Here is a 26,170-nt window from a genome sequence, read left to right on the forward strand (position 1 = left end):
AATTCACACTTTGAGAAGCTTGTTGACGGTAGAGTGATATTACAGGATTTTACACAAATATGTTATGCAGCGTTACGAAGTGTTTTGCAAGCTGTGTACTGCTCGCTTCACCAGAGTTACATAGTGCAGTGGCCGGCGATGCTATTCTTCTCTCAATGATTTTGAAGCTATGTTTTAGGGTAAAATGCTACATAATATTGCTTTAACACTCCGTGACTGAAAGAGGGTGAAGACAGAAGGCAGAGAGTGTACTATGCTCTGTAATAACACTTTAATAAAAGGGGTTTGGTATATGATGTGTTAAAGCTCAGCACAGTGAGTAGATGCTGGGAATATGTAGTAAAGAGTTGGCTGCATTTGTATCTAAACTGCTTGGCTTAGTTTTTACCGGTGTTCAGGGCTTTTTTTTTTTACTACAAAAACATGTGTTTTACATCACTACAATTTGAGCTTTTGGAAGCTGCTCTTGAGTGAGACGTTTTAATGTTTTTGAAGAAGGCCGTTTCTATGCTCAGTAATGTCAGATTTGGTTTCATGATTTCACCGACCACACACACTATTTCATTTAACTTTCTTTAATCCTTAAATGTAAAATAGTTTAAGAAGTAAAATGGAGTTGGTATAGAATCTTCCGACCGCCATAAGAGCACTTGGAGTGTCTATAAGATTTGCTTTTGTTATTTCTGCACCTTTCCACCATGGAGAAAAATAGCGTTTTCAGGAGCAATGCAGATTTGGTTCTCCACACTGGTCTAGCAGCGATAACGCAAAGAATTACACACATCTGAGTACATCAGTATTTATCTTTGAACAGAATATCATTTTTATTTGCAACACAAGATGGATTGTGATCGTGTGACCTACTCATTTCTGTTTTGCGGCTGTGAACAGTTCTGTCCTGTTCTCAGGCTAGATTTTACAATCAATTCTGCAGCATTTTTTCTGATATTAAGTATCTGATATTTAGTACTATTTCATGTGCTACTTTGTGACTGAATTTGGATTATAATAACAGTAATGTATACCCTGTATTTTGAAGTCTGAGCCAGTTAGAGTAAGTCATTGATTTTTTATCTATGAATAAAAAATATATATATACAATTATATATAAAAATGACATTATATTTATTATATCTCTGTTAAAATTTCAAAAATTCATTTGCAGATGGAATCTCTCAGATTTTGAAAGCATTGGGTTTTAAAGGATTTAGTCTCTTCCTCCAGGTGTGTGATTGTTGAGTAAGATATTCACATGAAACAGTGGGCAGCTGGCTGGGAGAGTGAGGCAGTAAGCTACCAGAATGCCAATGACTCTGTTACCCTCCCTGTCTCACACACTATGCTGAAACAGCATTTCACTCTCTTGTGAGGCGACAGACACTCATAACTCATTTTTAAACTTGAATTTTATTCATTGTTTTTTTTTTATGTGCGTTTCTTTGTATTTTCTAAATTTAAAAATGCTCATTATGTATAAAACATTTTATTTTGACTGAATGAGTATAGTAATTTTGACCGGATTAGACTATATAAGGACATGTGAATGTTATCGATTTATTAGATTATCATTAACATTAGATTATAATGTTATTTATTTATTAGATGGCTTTATGGTCACATTTTGCTGTGGATTTCCTTCATGGGCCAAGTCAGATAGTTTGAGCAACACTGCAGTCCAGTTACGCACCTTTGCACAACAGGAGATTCTCTGTATGTCAGTGAGATTCAATACTCTTGCTAGCAGTTTCAGCTGAGCTTCAGATTCACTCCAGCCCTGTACTTTTGTGCAGATGGTAGTTAAACTTTGCTCTTCAGGCATTTCTGTGGTAGCGTGCAGTGCAAGCAGAAGGTTTTGTCTCTTTGGAGATTTTGAGAAGTTGCTCACTCACTCCACAGTGCACAGCTGGTATATGCATCTTGGAAGATATGTGAATTTGCCATGCAGTTTAGGTGTTCAGTGACTCGTTTACCTCAGCTTGTTAAAAGTAGATAATCACCATTACTTCACTTCAACTGTATACCAAAGCTGCTGCTCGGAACTGCTTCTACTGAGACTGTAAGGTGAATAATTTAGACCTTACCGTCTCAATATTGAGCCACTGATGTTGTTATAAAAGCTCTGTAAATTGTTTTTTTTTTTTAATTTAAGAAGGATTTTTATTCTTTTACATTTTAAATACAGTCTTGTCACAAATTGTTACAAAGGGTACTTTGATACCACAGAAGAACCAGTTTTGTGATAAAGATGTAAGATGATGAACCTGTCTAAATGTTTACAAAATCCTATAACCTTTTATTATATGATTTGTGCAGAGAATGGGTCTTTCCTTCCACCACATCACTACACCATTGGTTCTGCATGAGTCTCTTTTACCTTGATAAATTTGTTAAGCTTTTTTCATTACCAAGGTGAGAAGTCTTTACTGGGTTTGTTGCACTTTAAAGTTAAAACTGGTGAAATTCTGTGTTAGTGGTTAGGGGCCAGAAGGTAGCCCCCATGAGGTTCTTTATTTTTCTATTTATATTGATCTTGCTTCGCTGATTAATGACTGTGGGGTGTAAATTCACCGGAGGCCAGCAGCTGCCCATTTCGGGTTGGTCAGTCTATGAGAGTGAGCATTATCAAGGAGTGTGTAGTCTCTCTCAAGTTACCATTTTTGAGTGGGATGTTTTGGTATGACAGAAATATTTTTAGTGTGTTATTAACACTGTTCTTATTTTTATTATTTCCTAAGCTAATGTCTGCATTGTGCTTTTATTCCTCATGAAGACTGATGAATTTCACAAAGATACATATTTCTATTCAGGGTTAGTAGAATATTAGCTTTACTTGAATTTTTATTTTAATTATGCATTGTTGTATTATTGTAGTATTGTATTATTTTTGCATTTACATATTTTTTCCAGATGATTTTCTTTAGCTAGTCGGTGCAGTTTTCATGAATGTTTTGACAGATACATTTTGACACATTTTTTGTAATTGTGCCTTTGTACACAATTTCAGTGGATTTAAAATGAATCAGTATTTGATTGACATGTAAACTTTCAGCTTTAATTAAAATAATATTCCATGAACAGTTTAGGAATTTCCGCCATTATTTGACATAGTTCTCCACTCTCACAGCAGTCACATATTCAGTAAACACCAGTGGTCCAGTTCCACTGGTAGCCATACATGTCCAAGCTATAGCAGTGCCTCCCTCATGTTTGACAGAGCCCTTTTTGATCTCCATAATTTTGATGGATTAATAAGGGAACAGGCCACACCTGGCTCAGTCATTTGTCTTGTCACTTTTGGGCCTATATAAAAATGTTTGAAATTCTCAAATGGTTAATGTCAGTTCTTTTTTATTAACCGTCTACACTTCAATCACAACTTGATTGATTCATTTCAAATCCTGTTCAAATCCTTTTGCTGCTGTCCAAATACTTATGGACATAGCTGTATCTCTGAAAGGATGTCCATGTTAGTCTCCTCAGCCATTGCCATTGGAGTGAAAAATGGCACCTAACTCTACTCACCAGTGCCTTTAGGGTGGCATCAAGCCAGGAGCTAGAGCTTGTGAGCACCTGACAGCACTGAGTCTTTGCATATGATTATTTGGAAATGTGATTTTGATACCGGGAGCAGTCTGTGCATGTCAGGCCCGATTAGAGCTGTGCTAGCGATCAGTGGAGAAGGATGCCAAGTGTGCAGATAACATCAGGGAGGACAGCGGAGAGCATGCTGAGGCGGCTGTTTCCCAGCCAGCCCTGGTGGAAGTCGAGAGAGCAGAGGTACAGAGAGGTACAGCCGGATCACTGCTCAGGGGAGAGAACTGTTCTGCTGTCAGCATCGCTGTGGTGCTCGCTGCTGTGGTATATCGCTGCACTGCTTTTATTTTTGTCTTTTGGCAGAATAACAGATGTTCCTGGTGCTGTGCCAAAGCATTGTAGCTTTAACTGTACCTATGATTAGAAACACAAAGCCCTGCGTTGTCTTCAAATGAAGTTTTTCAGGAACAGAACACAAAGGACTGTGTGCCATTTGTACCTTTTGTAAAGCATTTAAAAACTGACAGAGCAATACCACCTCACCTGAGAGAGGACACAGAGCTAAGAAAATGAGAGCGCAACCTTTGAGAAGAGCATGTTAAGTAGGAATTAGTCACGAAGCATAAACAAACGCTGGGACGTTTGGCTCTCAAGCTCCGACTGCATTAACATTTCAGAGAGTGAGTCAAGCCCCCAACACACAAATAGACACGGTGCTCAACGGTGTCTTTCTTCATTTACCCCTCTACCATAAAGGCACTACACATTCTTTACCCTGCTCAAGGTACTTACTACACAATATCCTTTTGTTCTCATTTTCTTTGAATCAATTCCCTACCCCTTTCTTTATTTTTTTTACTTTTTTTTTATTTTTTACACAGTGCCATTATTGATGTCCTCACTTGAAGCAGGCTGGGATGAGTGCCAAGTAGCAGCTCCTGCTCGCCTCTATTCTGTCCTTTCCTCTGCCCTTGATTGAGCCATTTTAAGGATTGCAAGTATTGATTTCGTTTATGGGTGCAGAGCCACCCTGTATGATGGTTATTATGACTCTTAAGACGTTGTTGGTAGTTATGAAAGTAAAGCCAGGTATGCCAGGTTTTAGTGGACACTTCAGTTGGGATTTTGTTTTAACACTGGAAGCTCACCTTAAAATTGCATAGCCCAAATAATACATGATAACCAGACTGTTTGTGGAGTTTGCAGAAGTTTGCACTAATTGTGTTGTTTGTGCTGAGGTTGAAAAAGCAATTCCAGACTGCAAACGTGAGAGGAATCCACACACTTCATCCAATCAATCAAGGGCAAACCTGCTCAGAACAAAGAGGAATGTCAAACTTCTCTACTGTATTTATGTTTTCCCTCATGTTCCCAATTGTACAGTCATGTGAAAAGGACACCCCATGAAAACCTTAAACATATGGACATTTGATCTTCATTTGCCAATTTTGGGAGATGGAGGTCATTTAGATTTACATTTACATGTAGGGTATTTAGCAGACTTACAAAAGTGCTTTGCTATTTACTCAAGAATAACCTTAGCTAGTTTGAATAGGCAAAAAATTCAAAGATACCTCTAAGTTTAGACACTATTAAACACAGGTCAATATGGAGACCAGAGTAGAGGTGGGTCTTCAGTCTACGTTTGAAGACAGCGAGCGACTCTGCTGTTCAGACACCCAGGGAAAGTTCGTTCCACCACTTCGGTAGGCCAACATCAGGGTTTTGAATCTGATGCGGGCAGCTAGAGGTAGCCAGTGAAGAGAACGCAGCAGAGGAGTGACATGGCTAAATTTAGAAACGTTGAAGACGACCCATGCCGCTGCATTCTGGATAAGCCAGCCAGAATTGAATCGCAGTAGTCAAGTCTTGAAGTGACGAGAACAAGCACCTGGTTGGCGTCTCTGGAGAGGATCAGTCGAATTATCCATAGGTAATATAACTAAACACATAAAATGAAAGAAATGTCTTAATAAATGTTGTAAAAATAAATAATTTGTAAAATATAATGTAATAAATAAAAATACATTTTTCTTGTGTGGAAAAAGTTAGGACACATTTCCTATAATGACCTATCCGTCTCATGACATCAACTGGAAGAATGCTTTTCCTACTCCTCCATGCAGAATTCTTTCAGCTGTGTGATGTTTCAGCTTTAGTCTTATATTTTGGTCTCATATTTTGCTCAAGCGCCTTCTGATACAAAGAATTCCTGGTGGGTTCTATGTTGGAGAGCTCTCCAGGCCTAACTGCAGAAAAGCTGCCCCAAACCATGACATTTCCACCTCCATACTTCACAATTGATATGGGTTCTTGAGCCCCAAATGCTTTTTTGTTTATGTACATATTCGTATGTGGCAACAATTCCTTTGGATGAAACCTACACTCTCAAAAAAAAGGTGCTAGAGAAGAGGCAAAAAGTTAAAAAGTTAAATGTGAAGATCTTGTTAAACCCTATAACCCCTTTAGGACAATGTTATTAATCTTAAACTTAAAATATTGTATCACCATTTAGTGTCCCATAAGGTTCTGTTTTAGGGCCTATGACATTTATGTACATACAGAGTCCAAAGAGTTGAAGGCATATAATCTCTATAATCTCTTTACTGTCATAAATGTATTGTTATTGTGATTCTGAAGCACTTTTGTTTCATCTACGTTGAAACCTACATGAATTCTTGTTTATTTCATTTCAAATTGAGAGTCCAAACAGATTTGGAACAGTTTTCCTTTACCAAAGCAAAAGTGTTTGCTCAGATATGTTTCATCCATCATCCAAGTGTTGTTGGTTTGGTTTTCCCATATTTTCATGTAGTGAGTCATCGTCCCATTTCTTACCATTTCTGTGGTGGCTCTAATTCTGCTCTGGGTCTGATCTCTGTCTTGCTTAGTGTCTCGTCAGCTTGTAAAGCGTGTGAATGTGTTTCAGTAAATGGGATTGTACTCCTCTGCCTGTGTGATTCAGCTCCCTCTTATGTTGCTGCTCTTTCTCTGTTTGTTTCATGTTCTGATGAAATAAGGTGCACTCTTCATCCCTGACCTCTGTTGAGTCTATATCCACAATACATGCTGTAATTTGTTATTCAGCCTGTGTATATGTGTGTGTGTGTTCTCTTAAATTACAGTGGGGCATGTCTTCTCCTCATCTTTGCAAGACTGTTGTGGTGAGCTGAAGTGTGTGTGTGTGTGTGTGTGTGTGTGTGTGTGTGTGTGTGTGTGTGTATTTTCTAGTTACTGATCCCAGGATTTATTTATTTGTTTATTTATACTTTCTTATATTTGTTGGGTGAAGGTTTGCTGTCATTTGCAGTGGTGTATAACTTTAAAGCCTCTTACTGATAGTACACAGATCCAGTAAAGTTTTCAATCTGACCATATCTCTACAATTTATAGCCAAGACCAACCAAAGAATATCTGTACTTTCTTTTGCAGTTCAGTCAGTTAGAATTTATTATGTATTCATCAATATTTCTCTGACTTATAAACAACTAATATATATTGATTTGCTGGAACAGTTTTTAACATCTTACTGAGTTGCAATGAGACTTCAAACTTTGAAGTACACATATTATTATAATAAATTTCAAATATTTATTGCAGTAAGAACTAAAGTACTGTAAAGGAAATCTGTTTAGGAATAATTATGGACCACCCTGCAGTCCCACGAGAGCTGTAGTCTGTCTGACTGGCTGACACTCACTGTAGGTGTTCCTGAAAGTCCCGAATGTGAGTGTTCTTATGGAGCTTCTTCTTCTTGAGTCATAATTTGTAAATAGTTCTTGTTTTTTATACAGACAGATCAAACAGAACATGAAATACTTCAAACCACAAATTGCAAACCACTTTACTCAGACAATTAGCATATCAACTTTTCAGCAAGTCAGCACTCAGAAGATGTAATGCTGGTGTCTTACTGCCCAAAAACTGTACCTTGATGAAAACCAGAAACAATGCTACAGGTAATGTAGCATTTACTTTGTTTTTGGAGTGTGATGCATACCTGAGGTATGTGCATGTGTAAATGAATGCTCAAGTATTTATTCAACATGCTTCTTCTGTAACTCCACCTCAGCTGATGATGAAACAGTAAGGATTCTCCCTTGTTATCGACTCTGTAACATGTTCTTCAAATGTGCTCTATAGCCTTGCATAGTCTGTTCTTTAATCATGTGATTGAGAAGAAGGCAGAGCTAGTATGGCTTCATTCCTAACTAGGGTAACTACTGTGCTAGTGTTAGCTAGGGCCAGAAACAGAAAATATACTATGTAGACAAAAGTATTGGGACACCAGCGTATTCATTGTTTTTGTTATTAAAAGACATTAAAAAATAGTTCATCCTGCTTTTGTTGGAGTGACTGACTCTACTAGCTAGGGAAGACTTTTGACTAGCTTGTGGAGCATGGCTGTGAGGATTTGATTGCATTGTGAGACAATAGCGCTAATGAGGTAAGGATATTGTGTGACACCACCCCACCTCATTCCCAACTTCCTACCTCATCTCCAACTCCGCAACTCATTCCATCATCACCCACTTCATCATTCCAGAGAACACAGTTCTACTGCTCCACAGCTCAATACCAACAGGTTCATGTTTATCTGCTCCAGAGAGTCCTATTCTATTGGCAGTACTTCTCTAAAAGGACAAGACAAGCTGTGTGTGCATTTGCATATGTGTATCAGCAATGGGTGCAACATAAAGTAGCTGAATGCATTTCTTAGAAGGGGAGTCCACAACAATTTGGACGTATAATGTAGAATTCTTTGACAGACTAACCTGAAAGTAAAGGAGGAATAGTAGTAGTTGTATTGTAGAAAATGTTTGTATTGTCTAAACACAGATAATTAAAATGGTTATTTGCCACCCAGTACATATAGGTCATCTCAGTCCAGACAAACTACACTTGTTTGGTCTTGTTTAAGAAATAAAGACAATTGTGTATCATATTTCTTTTGCACAGTAGGGGGTGATGTTTTTTTTAAATTAATTTTCTCTCTCTCTCAAACGGGGCAATGAAGCTACATCTGGTTACTTAGCACCCTGAATACACCAGCTAAACAAAATCACTTTTCAAATGCAAGAATGAGGGGTATCATCTTCACTGGCAAAAAATAGCGAGACTGGACACTGTTTGCAGAGGTAATGTGGCAATAACTGCGTAGTCCACAAAGTTCTCTGTGGTTGCTTCTATGTCAGGCGCAGTAGTGTGTGAAGGATCAGCAAGCTTTTCCGGCAGGCAGTTGTGTGACTCACCCCCTGTGTGTGCAGGCCCTCTCAGCCGGCCGCAGCGCCCGACCTGGAAGTGATCTCCCAGCAGGTGGAGGACGAGGGCCAGTGTATGGCTCCGGTGCAGCTGGTCAGCTTCGCTTACAGGGATCTTCCTCTAGCCGCTCTGGACATCTCACTGGCCGGCTCTCAGCTCATCTCCAACCTGGATGAAGAAGATAATAGAGAAGGGTAAGAGAATACCTTTTACGTCACGATGGGTTTTACACTTTACAGAACATCATTACTTTCCTCATTTCCTGTAGACAAAATAACATGCACACACTTACACACACCCATCTGTCATTGCGTACTATGTGTTTTTGTTTTGATCTTTGAGATAATGGCATATGGAATGACGGCACTGAACAACTATAGAATGACTTTACAGGCCTAGATAATGTAACGCCACAGTGACCTCATATGCTTACTATGTGTAAGTCTCCAGGGACATGAGAGGTTGAGCATGCAGAGCTGTGGCCACTTTCTACTGACCGAATGAAACATTGAGTAAATTTAACACCTAGATCGTTAAAAGGTTAGGGTTCATTGTACACCACCTCATTTGTTAGACCCATGCCATGTCCTTTCAACCTCATAATCGTTTTTGCCCTGGTGATCAGGTTGTATGAGGCTCAGCATTCAGAACAATGAGAGCTGACTGACGAACAAACAATCCAAAAAATCAGGAAGAACAGCATACTGTTGCAGGCCTTACGCTGATAAACGATACTGACTTTTACATGGTATTCCTGGAATTCGTGGAATGTTTGGCAGGTGGTGAACTAAAAAAAAAGAAGACTTTTTTTGTATAAACTGTTCTTCAATCTGTCTGTTTGTGTTAGATTGATCATCATCTGAGTTTCATCATCTGAGTTTCACTCACTTCACTGGAGCATTACATTCACAAATATTCAGTCGATATACTCATCACTTCTTGCTCTGTCTGCCAGCGCGGGGACTGAATATGGACAGTGAAAAGATAAAATCCGCTTATAATATTAAGCTTTTCATCACCACTCTCACTATCCATAATAATTTATAGCTGAAACCCAACTCTTGACATCTTAGACATTTCCTTATGCGTGTTGGGCCATTACCATAATTGACTCAGAACAAGACACAATCCATATTCTGTGCTGACAGAGTCCATTTCTGTCTCCAGTCTCTCTTAAAGCCAGTTACAGCTCGTAATTATACACAGCGTTCTGCGGAATTACACATATCCGCCTCTAACGTCTTAACAGTGAAGTGACATTTTCACATGATAATGAGCTACAAGCATGAAGGTTGTGCCATTTTTAACATTAAGTTGTCAGCTGACATCCTCTAGTGCCCATATTCTTCTTCTCTGGAATGTACTGCACTATTTGACACCGAAGCCAAACAGTTCCCAGGAATACCTGTAAGTTTCTGGAGCAAACCCTTTCTGATGAATATTTCCCATGTTCACATGTCTAAAGATCAGCCTGGTACTGAAACCATTCTGAAAAAATAAATGTAGAATTCTGGAAGTACAATAAGGTGTGTAATGTTAGGGGTGTATGGGGCAGTGGGAACTCAGTAAGTGCTTATTACATCCTACTCTAAAGTCCACATGACAAGTCTGGACATACTGTGTAATGGGCATATAATGATTACATATTTATTTCATTGTAAATATTAATTATCTACAACAATTATCAACAACAGTATCCCTATATATATATATATATATATATATATATATATATATATATATATATCATTGCAGATTGCGTGGGAACATCCCATAGTTCAAATTTCAGGATGCTCCCTAGTAATTGGCAAGACTAAAATTTGGCAGAGAACACTAGACACTAGACTGAACAATGTGCTTTGGACAGATGAAGACTTTAGTTTTGCCCTGATTTTTTTTCTGAAGGTCTGAACTTGCTAGGATGACCTGACCTCTCCATGTTGGCTGTTGTTTCACTTGTAAAATCTCTTTTCAGACTCTCTCTATATATACAGTCTTCTTTCTGAAGGCTTCAGATAGCTATTGAGATCTTTCTGTGGTGATACCACTCACTTCAACAATGAAGACTAAACTAAAAGCCTGATGTATAAATAAGACGAGCTCCTCCAGAATCTTCTCTAATGATGTTCTAATCACCTGCATCTTATGTGCTGCACCTGATTCTGGTTGTAGCTATTTCAAGTAGCAACAAATGTGGGGGTGTTCTGACCTTTTCCTTACAAGAAAATGTAATTTTATTAATTACATTTTTAATGATTTTTAAATAGAATGGCTTTAGTTTATAATATTGCAATATAAGTTATATTACCTCCACATCTCAATATTATTAACATCAAAATATTAACATCAAATATCCTAATGTAAAAAAAAAAGGTTCTCATGGGGAATCCTAATAATTTACAACTGTAGATATGAACAATAGGATGAATCGTTTATTGGCAGAGATATACTAAGCCTTCAGGTAATCATGATTCTCCAGCTATGCTCTTGAATATGTAATCTCTACCATGAGCATGCAGAGTAATTTTTCTCACCTATTACTGTGAGTGTTTAGCACCATGCTACCTAGGACGTGTTAGGTACAGTATGTGTGTTTTAGTTCTGCAGTGAGGGGGTTATGTACTCTGTTGCTGCCATTTTTCATGCTGCGAGTGTGGAAGGCCTAGGCCTTGTTGGAGCAGGTTTTTTGGCTGATGGCACCAGTCTCTGCTGTCCCGTCTGGGTAGAGTGTGACTCACGCCGGACGGGCACTGTGCAATGCTCTGCTCCATGCAGAGAAAGTAGACAAACACCATAAGCTTAATTATGGCAAGCGTCAGAGCATCCACAGGCCACGCCTGCCTAGGTATTCGTTTGTAAGTGTGTGCGTGTGTGTGTGAGTGAGCACAGGACAGATGGCCTGTGGACAAAGTCAGCCCTAAGTGTGTGTATGTTTGGTTTTTTTTGACCAGCAGGGCAAAGGGACCAGCTGATATTGAGGGTGGATATAATCTATTTTTAAAAAAATGATAATTTGTTTCTTGACACATGGTTCTGGACATTAGTGTCAATTATCTCTTTGTTAACAGTTTGGCAAGTTAATAAATTGGCCCATATGCTATCATGCGCACAAAATGATTTGTGCGCAATATTGTACATTCAGACGAAGACATGTACATTTTGCTTGACTCATACAATGTATATGACCATAGAAATAACACTAATAATTAATAAACAGTAACAATTAATATATTTTTATTGTTACCTTAATTGTTGCCGAAGATCAGCATGCCAGTATATCTCACAGTACAGCCTAACCTCAAGTATATTATTTTACTGTAGTTCTTTAAGTGTTATTTACATCTACGTAGACAAATAGCTCTGATCTGTAAGCAAGAAATTCTGTCTTTAATTCAGTCTCGCGAGGGAATTGACGATATGATCTTGTGCAGTGTTTGTGCTGAGCTGGGCTTTTTGGTGGTAAGTCTTTCTGTATTCTGTGTATTCATAGCCTGAACTTTGGAGATTGGAATTCCTGATTTTCAAGTCACAGTCATCCCAAGAGAAACTAGTCATGATACTTTCACGAGAGAAACGTGTGGGCTGATGTATTTTTGTTTCTTAACGCCATTGCAAACAGAAAGAATGTACTCACGTCACTCTTCATGCAGGGGTGTTTTTGTGACTCACATGCACAGCATGAGTGGAATGGTACCTGAGTTAGATTGATTCTTGCAGTGAATTGCTAATCATGGGATCTAATAATAGCTGAACTGTGTGTTCTAATCGAAAGTCGGAGGCTCCATTATTAGTACTGTAATAGTATCTCTTATTACTTAATTAGACTTTTTGAATTTACCACTCTGCCTTTGCTTCGTCTTCTCTGTGTCTTCTTTGTCTCCTTTGTCACATTAAAACTGAGTACCAGATTGTACCAGCCAGTACTATGGGCAATGTAGTGTTGAGTATTATGGTCTCCATACTGACTTTGTGTTTAGTAGTATCTAAGATAAGATATCTTTGGATCCTAGTCTATACAAACTAGCTATGGTAGATGTAAATGTAAGCTAGGCACTTTCAAAAACAACGGCTCAACAGCAAAATTAATACATTAATTAAAATAATAACTAAATTGTGAAACCAGGAACAATGTGTCTTCCCAGCAGTTACAGAGCTTTTACACCAACTGCAGCATTCATATTAGAGCATTTACTGTGTCATTGACTGGCATTCAGCTTTTAATAGGTTTATTGATGAACAACATGATGGTATTTATAGCCAAGGTTGGAGCTAGGTCATATATCAGGGGTTTCCTACACAGTACAATTTCTAAGCGTAAATCTTATTTTGATTCAAGGCTCTCTCCCCTAACTGCTCTAGCTTGCATGTGCATAAACTATATCTGGAGTGGGTTTTATGCTTCAGTAGCTGAACGGCACATTTTAATATAGCTGTTTTATTATTTTTTTCCACAGGCTAGGGAGAAAACATAAACTTAGATTAGATGATTATCATCTGCATAGTTATTGCGATATACAATCTTATCACAATTTTTATGAAGTATCTGATGCAAATGTTATGTTCCGTTCCTCTGTTTCTGTCACATGACCTTTTATATGCAGGCACTGATCCTCTGTTCATTGTGATGGTAAAGCAATGGAGAGTTTTAACTCTAAGTGTATGTTTCTTATGGAAAAAAACAGTGATATTTTTAGAGAAACCAATTTTAATCCATGTATACTTCCTGGTAGTTACTGGCTAATAACACTGCTTCAGTGTTCCCAATAAATAGTTTACATGACTCCACACACTACTCCTCTACCATCATAAATCTCTTCCGTTACCAGCGTCTGCTAAAAATATAAATACACTGTTTGCAGCAATTTGTGTGTATTTAGCATACAAGTTATCTGTTCTAAAGCTGAACATCATTAAAAACAACTACTGGCGTTGCTGCTTGGTGATGGATGGACAAACGGTGTGCATGTGAACAGAAGGGAGTTTAATGGTGTTTAATGCTAGCATGGCAGCAATTAGATATGAGACCTTCTGTAGTTTATAAAGGTTTTTTTGTCCCATATCTCCAGTCATGAGGTCCAATTTTAAAAATAGCTGAGGAGAAATCAGTAGCTTTGCTGCTGGATGAGAAACTTTAGCTACAGCTAACAATGATGTTAATGATGTAACAATGAGCTAATGATGTTTCTCCCTCTGCTGGAGAAAAGTCCAACATTGAGCAGTAATTTAATTGCCCAAGTTCACAGTTATTGCTTATATAAAACAGGTGATCATCACTTTTAAAGCATCACCTATATCTGATTACATTGCTCAGGACTAATTCCCTATAGAATACACTAGACTACCTCTGTATTCACTTGCATTGAACAGAAGCCTAGTTTAAAACACAGACACCCAACAAAAATTTCATGAACAAAAAATGGTAAAAAGGTTTCAGAAAAGATGTGCTACACCTCAGAAGAGGAAGAGGAGCAATATGGCTGAGACACATCTAAAGTTATCTGTAGAATAACAAAGCTCTAGCATGTTGAGTTATTTATTGTTCGTTAAACCAAGAATCTAAGTGAAACTAAAGCAGATAGTGTTCACTTTGTTCATTTGAATGAAATGCATTTCGGTCATGTTTAGCTCAGTTCTTCATTTCTCATTTTTTAAACCTACAAGCTATGTCATGTCATTCAGTTTTACAGAGACTTTAAAGTATAAATTGTGTTCTTACTGAATGATACAATGAATGTATTTGTCACTGGTTTACCAGTATTTGAATATAAGTAAATGATAAGTGATTCTTTTGTGCAAAGCTGGCGGAAATCTTTTGAAGACTCAACTTCGCGTTTGTTTTGTTAGTTTTCTATTCTCTACTGCATATTTGTCAAACCTGTATAAGCTGATTTCATTATTATTCAATTTGATATGCATTACACATGTCAGATTTGCTTGGCCGAAAGCAAAATGCTGATTTTAACTATTTTAGCCTGAGTTTATTCAGTGGCTGAATGTTTTGGTGCATCCTCAAAAGGAAATGTGATAATGTAATAGAGTTTTACCTTTTGTTTCCATGTTATGAACCCTTAACTAATCTAAATGAGAACTGGACAGTCACGTTAAACCTTACCTTCTCAGTGTGAAACTTCAAGAAAGTCTGGAAGGTCATTGATCCAAAGCCTATTCAAAGACCTTCGCACATACACACTGGTTCTGTGTAGTGTTGCCATGAAACTAGAGTTCCACTAGAGCTGTGGTCTGGTACTGCTGCCTAAAGGACTCTGGTGATCAGTATATATGGGTGGAATTGTGGAAAGGTTGTTGTTTTTGTTGTATTTAGGGGGCACTTGCAGAGCCTGCAGATTCAGTGCAGGGGTAAAACCGGCAGTGTGAAGGTTATTAATAGTCTGTTTTGGCAAAGAGGCACCCTGACCAGAACATGCTATGACAGCAGGATGTGTGTGATTGTCCAGCACGATCAGTGCCTTCTGCTACTTCTTTCTGACCAGCCTGACTGTTTTCAGTAAACCATAGATGTGTCATTTTTCTTACTATTTTATCAGATATCAAATGTAAACGAGGAGCGTCCAACACTGTGGATCACTGTGGCTAGTGAAAATGTGTAATATTTAAATAAACTCTTTTCAATTAGTGCTATGTTGTAGCTAGTCTAGATACTAGTCTAGGTGTGATAGGGTAGAGGTTTTGCTTTAGCACTATACATCCCAACTGCAACAGTGAGTAGAGTGTGGACAGTATCAGATTTACAGTTTTTTTTTTTATCTGTGTTAAGTGAAGTATTGTTGCTGTCATGCAAAAACCTTATCCAAAACTTTACATACGAAGGAAAACCCTTTTTAACTTACAATGGAAGTCAGTGTTAAAACATTTAATTTTGCAACATTTCTATTGGTCCATTCATCATGAACTTTAAATCAATATTTCAATAAAAAAGCTATTACCCAGACATACTGGCCTCTCCCACCTGGACAAGAAGAACACGTATTCCAATGCTGTTTGTGGACTACAGTTCAGCATTAAACACCATCATTACCCTAAGGCTTGGCATCAAGCTCTGGGATCTGGTTCTGACCAGCTCTCTGTGTAGCTGGATGCTAAACATCCTACACAAGGTTTTACACAATAATACAGACATAATAGCCTTTCTATACATAATCCAAAACAAAAAATGTGTCTTTTTACAAAAAAAATTATTTTAAAATCTTTAAATCATATAGAGTGCATATCTGACTGCATGAGAAATTGATTTCATAAATACATTTTAATACAAACATCTTTTTAATGGCCTGTAGGTTAGTCTATCTGGATTATCTATAGCACTATTTCCATTTAAGCTGTAACATTAAGGCTGAATTAGAGAGAAGATGGCTATGGCCTGCTGATCTGATGCTTGGGTTAATACTCATTAGTGTGAGCCTGACCTTTCCGGCATTTCACAATCAGCATCTTCTTTTCAAAACTAGTAAGAGATGGCTGAATTGGTCTAAGGAAAGAAGGCAGCTATTACCACACACACACACACACACACACACTTATTTATGTGGTGTATCACATAAATAACATGCTGACTTGCATGCTGGATGCAACACTTTGCAATACCACATTTTGATGACTCTCTTCATCATGTGATTTCACCCATTCATCATTGACAGGTAAGTCATTACTAATCTTACTAACCTAATGAGACTGAATAAATAGTGCTTAGTGTGTTTTATATATAAATTATGATCTGTATCAGAGGTTATTAAATGTTCTGTAGCCAGATATTCCTTCTGTAGCCAGAGGACCCCTGGGTTTGAGGAAAAAACACATATTACCACAGATTTATGTTAGGAATATAGTCCAGAAAGCCTAGAAAGCCCATAATACCACCTAGCAACAACTGGAGAATTGCTTAAGCTGCAAAATCACTGCACTAGTTTCTAGTTAAGCGTATATATACACTTTTTAATACTGTATGTACCACCATGTTTATTTGTTAGGAGTACAAGCTCCACTCCAGTGACGTGAAGCTCTTGCTTTTAGCAATCCGTTGAGCAACTATTATCACCTAGACCTACTGTCTGTTTCCTTGTTTCACCTCATTCTTGCATTGTAAAATTCTTTCTTTAGCTGGTGTAATCAGCCAGGATGCTCTGGAACTAGATGTAGCTCGACTAGCTTCTCGTTTGCCAGGACTTCGAGATTATAGTTTGGTCTACTGTCAGTGTTTCTAAAAACAAACCTGGTGTCATCATCGCTGTATTTCAGTTGATTTTAGTTCATTTCTAAGTGATAAGCATAGTTTTATAGTTTGTCTCATATCATAGGTAATATTGGCTCAGGAAATAACTGGGGGGCCCTGAGGGTCCACTATATCACTACTATTTAGGGATATCCTAATTCGGTATTACAAAATGTAAATGAACTTTCTTTATGTTTGCGCTCAGCGCTGTTGTAGAGGAGACATAAATGTACACCACCAACAACCAGTAGCTTTCTCTGCATTCGTTTTACTGCAGTATTTTCTCGAACAAAGAGGTTTAAATCTGTGCCGTGTGGAACTGTTCTACATTGTAAAATAAAAAAGAAATAAATAAAATCTTTTTTAGCTTTTACTCTCTGTCATTAAAACACAGGCACATGTAGAGTAGAAGAAAGGCTATTGCACTTCCAGACCTTCTTCTGCTGCAAGTAACATGCCACCAGATCACCAGAAGTTCAGAAAATACTCCTGCTGTGCTTTTCACTCAACCAAGTTGGGACTGGTGAAAAACGAAACTCTCACAGAAACTTTCTGCTGTATCTATGGCCATGCTGCTACTGGTAAAAAAAAAATGCTGATTATCAGCACGTTCCACACTGAGAGAAAAGAGCAGCACCTCCAGAACGCCACACTTCATTGGCAGTGCTTTTCTGTGGAGATTGTGGACAAGCTGTGTATACAGATTTTAACACCTGTGTCAGCAAATAGGTGCACTTTAATGCAGCTGAATAACTAATACGAAAGAGAACCCACAAACATTTGACCATATAGTGTATATGAAAATGAAATTATTTTACTGTAGAAATTTAAACTAGCTGTTGCTCAGATTTGATCATAAGTCTAGTATATACTGTTATAAAATAGTCATTTGAAATAATTAGGCAGAAACCTAGTGCAGAATGTCACACTGTGTACTTATTAATTTTACTGTTGCATTAACTGCCAGCAAAGCGCTTACCTCAATTAAGTGGCTGGATGAATTGAATTATATCAGACTGGACTGGAGATTGTACTCCAATTAAATAGGATCTTGGGGTAATTCCATCTGGACATACCTATTGACTTTTTTTTCTTACTCTTTTTGAAAACATCAGCTGCCCTTTGCTTTAGTGTGAGCATTTCATGACGAATGGACCAATAGCAATGGTCCAAGCTTACTTGGGATGAAATTGCAAAGTTTTTATAGATTTTATAGATAGATAAAAAGTTGTGTTATGGTATATAGTATATGCTTTTCCTGGCTAATGTGTTTCTTCTTGCCTAAGGCCTGACTGAGTGGAGTTATGTCTCAGCACCTAAAGTAAGTTCAGTCATTCAGCACCCATGCCTCTTCTGGGCGCTCAGAAGGGGTGACATTTTGGGCTAGGTGAGGGTGTGTTAATATTCACAGACATGCAAAGACTGAGATTGCTTTTCTAGCTGAGAGCGAGAGGGAAGTGCCCTGGCAAAGAAAGCAAAAACTCTTAATGGGAAACAGCTTGTCAACTGCTGGGCAGATGCAGGCCAGATCTATCTCCATTTTCTGTGAATTAAAAGCCAATTTCCCTCTCAAAGAGCACACCTGAATTCTAAGCTCCTTTTTGGCACTGGCCTCCACAGCAAACCACATGTAGAGAGAGCTCTATGAGAGAGGTGGCATTGAACTGCTGAGTTTATTTTATAAAAAGGTAGTGGGATTATGGAAGCCGTTTAGTTTCTTAGTGCCTGGTCAGCATCTGGTGGTCTTCAACCTGCACTTTGTACAAACTTCACGGTACAATGGAAACCCACACCATAATAAAAACACAGACCTTTATTATTTGTGTAAGGAACCTGATATGATCTCCAATATCTTTGTACAAGGGCAGCTTCTTTTCAAACCAGCTGAGTTGTGCTCCAGCCCAGCGACCCAGCGAGTCTAGAATCAGACTGGTCATCAGTGTGGGTTTTGCTAGGAAAGCAGGTTGTATTTTCATCCCACAGATCAGTGAGGACTTCTCCTCCATGACCCCTTGGTTTATGACGATTAATGTGCTTTCACATTCCTGTGATACATGTATGCTTTTTGTTTTATTCAGTAACCACTTTTTAACTTTTCCACTGATTCTCGGGGTATTTTGTGAGATTAATGGTGTGTAGTGGCGCATCTCATAAGGAACCTCTCAAATGTAAAATTGATTAGCTGTGATAATGGTAGTATTCAGCATATATTTAGTGCTTAGTTGGTTTTCCGTCTCTCTGTGCCTGCTGAAGTGTTGAGGTTTGTAAGTGGGTTATGATGCAGGGCCTGACGCAGCATTTGTCATTGTTTATTCTCTTCTCTCTATGACCTGCAACTTTGAGAATATGTGCTGAAACAGCTGGTGGTGGATGTCATCCTTTCAATGATTAACTGAGACCAGCTTCTGGTCTCATGTGCAGTGGTTGAGGTCAGTATTTATTTGAACCCTCCCATGTGTACCATGGTGTATACACCTTGAAATGCCTCTGCTTCATTTTGTATTCTACACTTTTAATCACTAACTCCCTTGCGTTCACAAGTAGAGGAGATACATTATGAAGATTGTATTGAATGAAAAGTTGTTGTTGTGGATACAATCCTGTTCTGTGGAAAGTAAAAAACAAACTATCCTATTGTCTAAAGCCATTTTCCTCATTGTGCATTCATTACAACTATTTTAAAGTTAGAGGAGTTAGAAAGGCTGAGCTTTTTAATTGAAAAATATTTCACAGTGTTTAGCACATACAAAAACAACAAATCAGACTTCAGATTCCTGCTGAAAACTCCAGCCCAAGACTTTTGCACAACTTTTGCTGCTTTCAGAAGAGCTAAGCTTGTCAGGGTGTTCAAGGCAAAAAACATGCCCTAGTTAAAAGGTTTGTTCATACTGATTGACTAGCTTGGTCAGGTTGATTATGCTAGTAGACCACATACACCATCAAACTAAAAAACAAAAACACACCCTGTTCTGGTCAAGAATGAAGCTAGTCAGCCAGCCTTACCAGCTTAACCAACTACTTCCTAGACTCAGGTCTATCATTTTTTATCCATGCCTGCTGGGCTCAGATGGTTGGTGTGAATTAGGAAGACTCCTGTCTACATTCTGAAAGCATTGCGCCTTCTTGTGATCAGTACCTAAAAAGCAGATTTGAAAGGCATGGTTGCACTAAATAAATGCTTATCACTGCACATGGGAATATCTCATGAAGGCCCTGTGATTTTTCAAGAGTCCAAAGTTTCTTTTTAAACATTATTCTTAAGGAACTGCAGGAAGACTTAAAAGCTTTGCCGGTGCAGTATTCGTGTGGGCCACAGCTGCAGATGGAACTAACACAATCCATTTTTCATAGACTTATAGTGTGATAGATTTTTTTTCCAATCAGCAGTAATACTGTCACTGCTGTATATCTGTGTAGTTTGGGGGGTTTCAGAAGACAGATTTCAGGCCAGGTGTAAATGTGCAATTGAGATCTTAATCAAGAGCCTACATGAGGTGGTTCATAGCTGGCTGCTGTGATCGGAAAGATCTGCTACTGTGCATGAAGTTGCTGTTCAGAGTTTAAATCTTAAAGTGTGATGAAGTTCATTAAATGTGTTGCCTTAAATAACAATGGGAAATAAGAGTAATATGTGTGACTTGGCAGCATGGTGTGGGTTTTTCCTTCTTGATTGCTTTTTCTCAATAAACAGCTTAACTCCTCCCCATCCTTTCTCTTTCAAAACCCTTACACTATCTTCCACACTAAGTCCTGAGTTAACATTTATGCTATACCCTTCTAAAATTGCTAAATCTATGAATTCTGTTCAAAGTGAAAATAGCAAAGATTTAGCTATAGCTGCCTAAGCTAATCTTCAGCTTTGCTAACATATAGCAGGTGTTAATTGTAACAGCGTCACTGTGTATAACATGATATGACACACAGATCACAGTTTTTGATGCTCTGCTTCTGCTCCTTCTCCTTAGTGTGAGTTTGGGGGGTGGGGAGTGTGAAGGAGGACCATGTATGACCGCAATAGCTCCTGGCTGCCATCGATTGCAGTTTCATGGTTTAATTCTGCCTTCTCTGCTTGCCTGCCTGCAACCGTTCAATCCTCCCCCAGCAAATCAGTGGTGCTGCTGATGCTGATGTCTTTATAAACCTGTCCACACTGGCCCAGTCATACCCTCATGCCACGCATCCATAATAGATATCCCGCAGTGTGGGGGCGCACAAGTATGTGTGTTACATACGTGTGTTTACATTTCCAGGACAAAGTATGCTTTACCTTTTAAAGTAAAACATGCTAATGCAGGTCAACTTAACTCCTAACATTTTCTAGGTCGGCGACACTTTACATTTTAAAATTGAGCAACTTAAAAACATCAGTGAATTAGCTGCAGCTGAAATTGAGCAGATATATTGATGATTTTAGTCTAATTTCCTCCCTCCTCAATTGTTTACTGTTTATTTATAACCTCCCCTGCCACATAGGAAATCCTTCCTATTGTCTGATGTTGAAGAAATTCCTACTTATGATCTTGACCCAGCAGGCAGTTAGACAGTTGTGCCACTCTAGGATGGAAGAGAGAGATGAAAAGAGAGATGGAAACCATGCACATTTCTGTGTCCACGAAAGAGCAGAAAGGTACATTTACTCAGAACTGTGTTGTAATGTAGTGTAATTCCACAATTCAGAAGTTCTCAGTCCCTACAATGGCTCATTGCTCCTTTGTCAAAAGTCTCCTAGTATTTGCACAACTTTTACTGGTAGCTGCTTCCAGAAGAGCTAAGCTTGTCAGGGTGTTCAAGGCAAAAACATGCCCTAGTTAAAAGGTTTGTTCATACTGACTGACTAGCTTGGTCAGGTTGATTATGCTGGTAGACCACATACACCATCAAACTAAAAAACAAAAACACACCCTATTCTGGTCAAGAATGAAGCTAGTCAGCCAGCCTTACCAGCTTAACCAACTACTTCCCAGACTCAGGTCTATCATTTTCTATCCATGCCTGCTGGGCTCAGCAGATATACCCTCTATTGTATGAGGACATCATACAATAGGAGGAGTCCTAATCTGCAGATGGAGATAAACCATAACCAGTAATTGAGAGTGAGGATAAACAGACTTAATAAATATGAAAATATTTAAGCAGTTTCAGCTGCAGCTCATATACTAATGTACTGTTGAGCAAACTGAGCAGAACTAGAAAATATCAGGTCAATTTGTCACTAAACTAAGTTGAGTTAACTAAAAAAAGGCTCTGTAATCAGTTACAAAACAGTGCATAGAAAAAGACCTTGACTTTATAAAGTCCCTCTGTACAAATGCTGTAAAACTGAAAGGGCAAACTTCTTTTTGGTTATAGATGTTAAAGATGAAGGGGGTTTAGAGGAAGTTAAATGTATACAACAAAGAAGGAAACCAGGTTGTATATAAAGAATGTGTTTTGTGCATACCTAATAAATGGTGGGTGGTAGGGCTGTGTGATGGCGGTGTCTATGGATTTTTTCCTTTTTTACAGTCATGTATACAACACACTTTTATGTGTGTTTTTTTGTCATGCCAGTCCTAATGGTGCTGGTTTACAGTGGTGTGAGACTCTTCTCCCTTTCAGACTTTCTCAAAGTCACAAGAGCTTTTTGTTGCACTAACAGTTTCTGTATCTGCATCATCAGCGTCCCACTTCCACAACAAGGCCCTTGCTTGGCGACATCCTTACTTTAGCCGTCTGTGATGACTGAGACCTAATGACTTCACTTTATATAGTCTCATCCTCCAGGCTCCAGATGAGAGCATTCATCTCAGTGGCAGAAAGCCTGCTGTTCCCAGATCAGTGTGACCTGCCAAGCCATTCCTCTCTCTCTCTCTCTATCTCTTTCTCTCTTCCCAATCACAGCCTTACCTCCCCATAAATACTGCACCAGGCAGGAGTTTAACGGTGTTCGCCCCAAATGAAGTTGCCCTTCTCTCTATAATCCATCACCCCACATTTCCACCGCCTCCCTCTCTGGACTTTTTTAATGCCTTTATTAAATTAATACCTTTTTCACTTTGCTGAAGGGAACCAGTTTAAATGAATTATGAAACTGTATACATTCCGACACCTACTTTATTGCATTCCAGCACTGCTGTCTCTCTCCCAATTCAGCCATTCATTGCTTTTTCAGACATATCCTGTTTTCAGCCTTCTACTTTTATTCCCTATAAAAGCCTGTTCTGTTAGATTGCAGGATTTATGTCCATTAAGATTTAGTGCTTTATTGATCGCTTTTGTCAGCTTGGCTTTATCTTATAAAGCACCCATTTCATTTAGGAAAATATTATGTTCCTTATCTGCTTCTATTCCACTATTGCCTTCTAGCTAATCTGTAGACTTTTGGTTCTCATATATATTACTGTATGCTACTGCATATTCATGTTGTACCAATTTATTCAAATTGTACCTATTTTATAAAAAATCATTTAGCATACTGTGCACCATGCAGAAGTCAGTGTGTGTTTCTTTTTATGTACTGCAGTGGCATGACGGTCTATCTGCCTGCTCATCAAGTGAGAGGAGATCATAAGTTCAAGTCCTAGCAAGGGCTCAGCACTCCATTGTCAAAAGCCTCACTGGGGACACCATCAGATAGAGAGAGTTTTAACATGCAGATGGGAATAAACAGTAAACAAACTGAGGGAGAGGAACCTAAACATCTAAACATCTTACAAAATGTTTCATCAGCTGCTGTTCATTTACTCTTTGATTTTTATTGTTTAATTTCTTTTTTAGGTCTGATTACTTGGCGGTTGATAAAATGGACCATGAACATAGTGTTACACTGCTTCTGGATCCTTGTCGAGACAGTATTAGACCATAGTGGTTGCTGTGGTTGCTGTGTTCTGCTCACAGCATAATTGAAGTGTAAAGTAGGTGATGGAGGGAGGTGCCTGGCTGATCACCCCTGTGAGGAGGTTGTAATGGGATTAGAGTGGGTAATTAGAATATGGGTGAAGGGAATAGGCTGGGCCTTATGGGTAGCGGCTAGTATAAGATGCCAGATCTTTTCCTGTAGTATTTCACAGCTAAACCGTTACTTAAATTCGTTACTTTATCATTTTAAGTTGCCCTGGCTTTAAGCCTCTAGACTTTGTGTTCTCATATATTTATATAAAGTATGCTTGTTATAGGGCTGCAACAACGAATTGATAAAATCGATAATAATGGATTGTTAAAAGTGTTGGCAACAAATTTCATTATCAGTTCATTGTGTTGCATCATTTATGTGTTACTCGCCTTGTCATATCCACTTACGTCACCTGCGGCACTTTGTCTATGCTGGAAAAATAAATAATAAGCGCGAGTTAAACGAAGCGAGTCTGAGCGAAGGAGTAATCTTCAAAATAAGTTTAACATCAATAAGTAAATACATTCTGAAAAATTAAACCTGACCAACGCAGAAAAGAAGGTTCGGCTTAAATCCTTAAAATTGTGGGAGAACAGTCCTTACAATACAAGTTTGTTCCGTTTTGAAGGAAATGTAATGGCACACTCATACTATGCGAACCGGCATAGCATGCCACATGCTGTTTTCTGCTTGTGAACTGGACAATGACAGTGATACAGTCTGTATTTGTGTTACTTTTATAATCAGTTTAATTCGCTTAAGCAGTGTTTTAATGTCCTTTATAACAGCATGTAACTTGTACACAATGGTGGTAACTAATGATTAAGCTTCAGGTTTTAAGTATGAGTGAAGACACTACATACAAACTAAAGGCAATTCATCCTTTCTCACTCCAATACAGTGCAGTGTTTGCATCAGCAATGCCCTTATTTTTCTTTATTATTTAATTATTTTATTTTTAATTTATGAATACATTTGATTTCATTTAAGTTAATGTAATAATTTGAATAATTTATAATAATTTAATCTGTTAATATTGAGTTATTGTATGCACTTATTTGCTCTGTTATTCAATGTTCTATTTTAAAATAAAGACATGGAAATTTATTTTGAATCCGATTAATCGATTAATCTAAAACAATCGACAGATTAATCAACTATTAAAATAATAGTTAGTTGCAGACAGGACACTCTGTAGCTGGTACATATGTACTGAGGTCAGTAGAGCTGTGCTGTCACTCAGGTCACTCAGGTGTTCACATTGTCACATAGTACAGGTAATTACAAATAGACTGCAAATAAAACAATACCTACAAATGTTGTGTTTTAGCGGGAGTTGTGTGTTGTGTGTGTGTGTGTAGTGTGTGTAGTAGTTGTGTGTGTGTGTGTAGTCCATGACTCAGACAGGCGCTGCAGTTGGAGGTCAAAGTATGAGCTCAGATGGAGCTCCTTTTCACTACTTCACTACTCTCAAACATCAGGGTCACCTTGGGCAGAATCAGCAGAGCAAGAGATACAGATGGAGGGAGGGATAGAATCCCACACCGAAGTTCCTGTTGGAATTGGACACTTGGAGTGTCCTCTTGTCCATGCTGCTCACCTGATCTCATCTCTCTTTCTCTCTCTCGCTCTATCTCTCTCTCTCTCATACAAACACACACACAGGCATTATGTATTGAAATGTGTCTTTAAAATGTGATCTTTGTGAAGAGTATTGTCCTTTACCTTCATGGTTGAGGTGCTGTAGCTGAACCTTTTACTCCAACCAAACCAAAATGCACAATTGAGCCAGTCATAAAATCACCTTACACTTTCACAATACTTGTTGTTATTTGGCTGTAGGGAAGCCTGAGCGTTCGCATTTGAAATTAGCGGTTTCACAGGAAATTGGCATGTCCTACATGTCTAGGATACCATCTAATGCCATGCAAGAACACTTTGTTAGGAATTTGGTCCCCAGACTGTTCTGCATTAGTGCACTTTTGACATGTTATCTGAGCAGCATACCATGACATTCATGACATTTGGAGCTTTAGGGTCAATTTGGAAGCTTATTCACCTGCTATTGTGAGGCCCAGAGCTTTTTGACAGCTCTGTTTGGGGTTTCATAGCCCTGCTTTGTGTCGCTGCGCTGCTGGGACCCTCCTGAGGAACGGTGGGTCCCAGGCTAAATCAGCTTGCCTGCCTGCTCTGCTGCTCAACACTGACGTGTATGCCTCTATTCGCTATGATTTATTGCCCATAAATTCCAGCAAGACACACTCCCTCAGTCACAC

General features: G+C 38.5%; 1 protein-coding gene across 1 annotated transcript in view; it reads left to right on the forward strand.

The window, feature by feature from the left end:
* tmem266 (transmembrane protein 266) overlaps positions 1–26,170 on the forward strand; it is a 56,389-nt gene that overhangs the window by 10,467 nt on the left and 19,752 nt on the right. Inside the window, exon 4 of the mRNA XM_072670958.1 lies at positions 8,802–8,990. Within this exon, the coding sequence (XP_072527059.1) occupies positions 8,802–8,990 (189 nt within the window). The remainder of the gene's footprint in view (positions 1–8,801; positions 8,991–26,170) is intronic.

Source organism: Salminus brasiliensis, chromosome 2 (assembly GCF_030463535.1).
Source record: "Salminus brasiliensis chromosome 2, fSalBra1.hap2, whole genome shotgun sequence".
Taxonomy (NCBI): domain Eukaryota; kingdom Metazoa; phylum Chordata; class Actinopteri; order Characiformes; family Bryconidae; genus Salminus; species Salminus brasiliensis.